The sequence below is a fragment of the Nannospalax galili genome, unplaced genomic scaffold (genome assembly GCF_000622305.1).
Source record: "Nannospalax galili isolate Female #2095 unplaced genomic scaffold, S.galili_v1.0 C48822747, whole genome shotgun sequence".
Lineage (NCBI taxonomy): Eukaryota > Metazoa > Chordata > Mammalia > Rodentia > Spalacidae > Nannospalax > Nannospalax galili.
This window is the reverse complement of record NW_008473944.1, coordinates 1-1,241: the sequence shown is the minus strand read 5'-3', so window position 1 is coordinate 1,241 and position 1,241 is coordinate 1. Positions and strand designations below refer to the sequence as shown.

General features: G+C 41.9%; 1 protein-coding gene across 1 annotated transcript; it reads left to right on the top strand.

Moving 5' to 3' along the window:
• Positions 1-360: 360 nt before the first annotated feature.
• On the top strand, positions 361-797 carry LOC103728376 (brefeldin A-inhibited guanine nucleotide-exchange protein 2; the record flags this gene model as incomplete). Its single annotated transcript, XM_008826417.1, is given in 1 exon segment — positions 361-797. A coding segment is annotated over 1 exon segment (385 nt), but the record flags the coding sequence as incomplete, so codon positions are not given.
• Positions 798-1,241: the final 444 nt, after the last annotated feature.

Sequence of the window (1,241 nt, the reverse complement as noted above, 5' to 3'; positions counted from 1 at the left end):
GACAATACATGCATACACAGAAAATAAAAATAATAAATAAAATATTTTTTTTTTAAAAGAAAAACTTAATACAGTTTTAATCTATGCTCTGTGATCCCATCATTTGGCAGACAAAGGCAAGATCATGAGTTTCAGGTCAGCCTGAACTGCTTAACAAGACCTTGTCTCTGGGCCTATAATCCCAGCACTTGGGGGTCAGAGGCACTAGGACCACTCAAGAGTTTGAGGCCAGTGTGGTTTGCATAGTGAGTTCCAGGCAAGTCAGAACTACATAAGAAGACCCTGTCTCAAAAACAGAAAAAGAAACCAACCGTAATATTTCGTCTTCTAGCGCCATTGCTGTTCTGTCTTCTTTGCCAGGTCCCATGAGCTGCGTTCCAAGGTGGTTTCTCTGCAGCTGCTTCTCTCTGTACTGCAAAATGCTGGTCCAGTCTTCAGGACTCACGAGATGTTCATCAACGCAATCAAGCAATATCTCTGTGTGGCCTTGTCCAAAAACGGCGTCTCTTCAGTGCCTGATGTCTTCGAGCTCTCTCTTGCTATTTTTCTTACTCTTCTTTCAAACTTTAAAATGCATTTGAAGATGCAGATAGAGGTACAGACTTCAGTTAATTTTCTCATTTGGGGACAATACTATCAGATGAGAAACATGCTGGTGAGCCAGGCATGGTGCATGCCTGTAATACCAGCACTCAGCAGATGGAGGCAAGGGAATCAGGAGGTCAGGACTAGCCTAGATAGCTAATTTGAGGCCAGCCTGGGCTACATGAGATCCTATCTCAAAAAAAAAAAAAAAAGAAAAAAGAAACATTCTGGTGACCTAGTCACCATGGCTACTTACCTCTTCTACTTGCTAGTCCTCCAAAGTGGAAGTTTTGGATAAGGGAAAAAGTATCTTTTCATAAAATTTCTGCCCCCAGTTTGCATAATCCTTCATTTTCAACAAAGGTTTGAAGTCTTGGCCTATTGCTTGACTTAGCCCCTAAACTGTCTGGGCTTAAATCATTTGAAATAATTTAAATCAGTTGTAAGATTGAGAAATCATATGACACACACAAATCCAAATTTCTGATTTTTCTTAAAATGTCATACATGTGGATCCTGCATAAGCACCTGGCAGCTCTGGAGTACCGTGCTAGCTGTTCCCCAACTAGGCCAGGCTTCTATGCTCCCCAGCAAATCTAACAACCCCCTCTTCCATCTGCCTAGGCTGCCTCACTTAGTATAGGACCTGCCTTAGT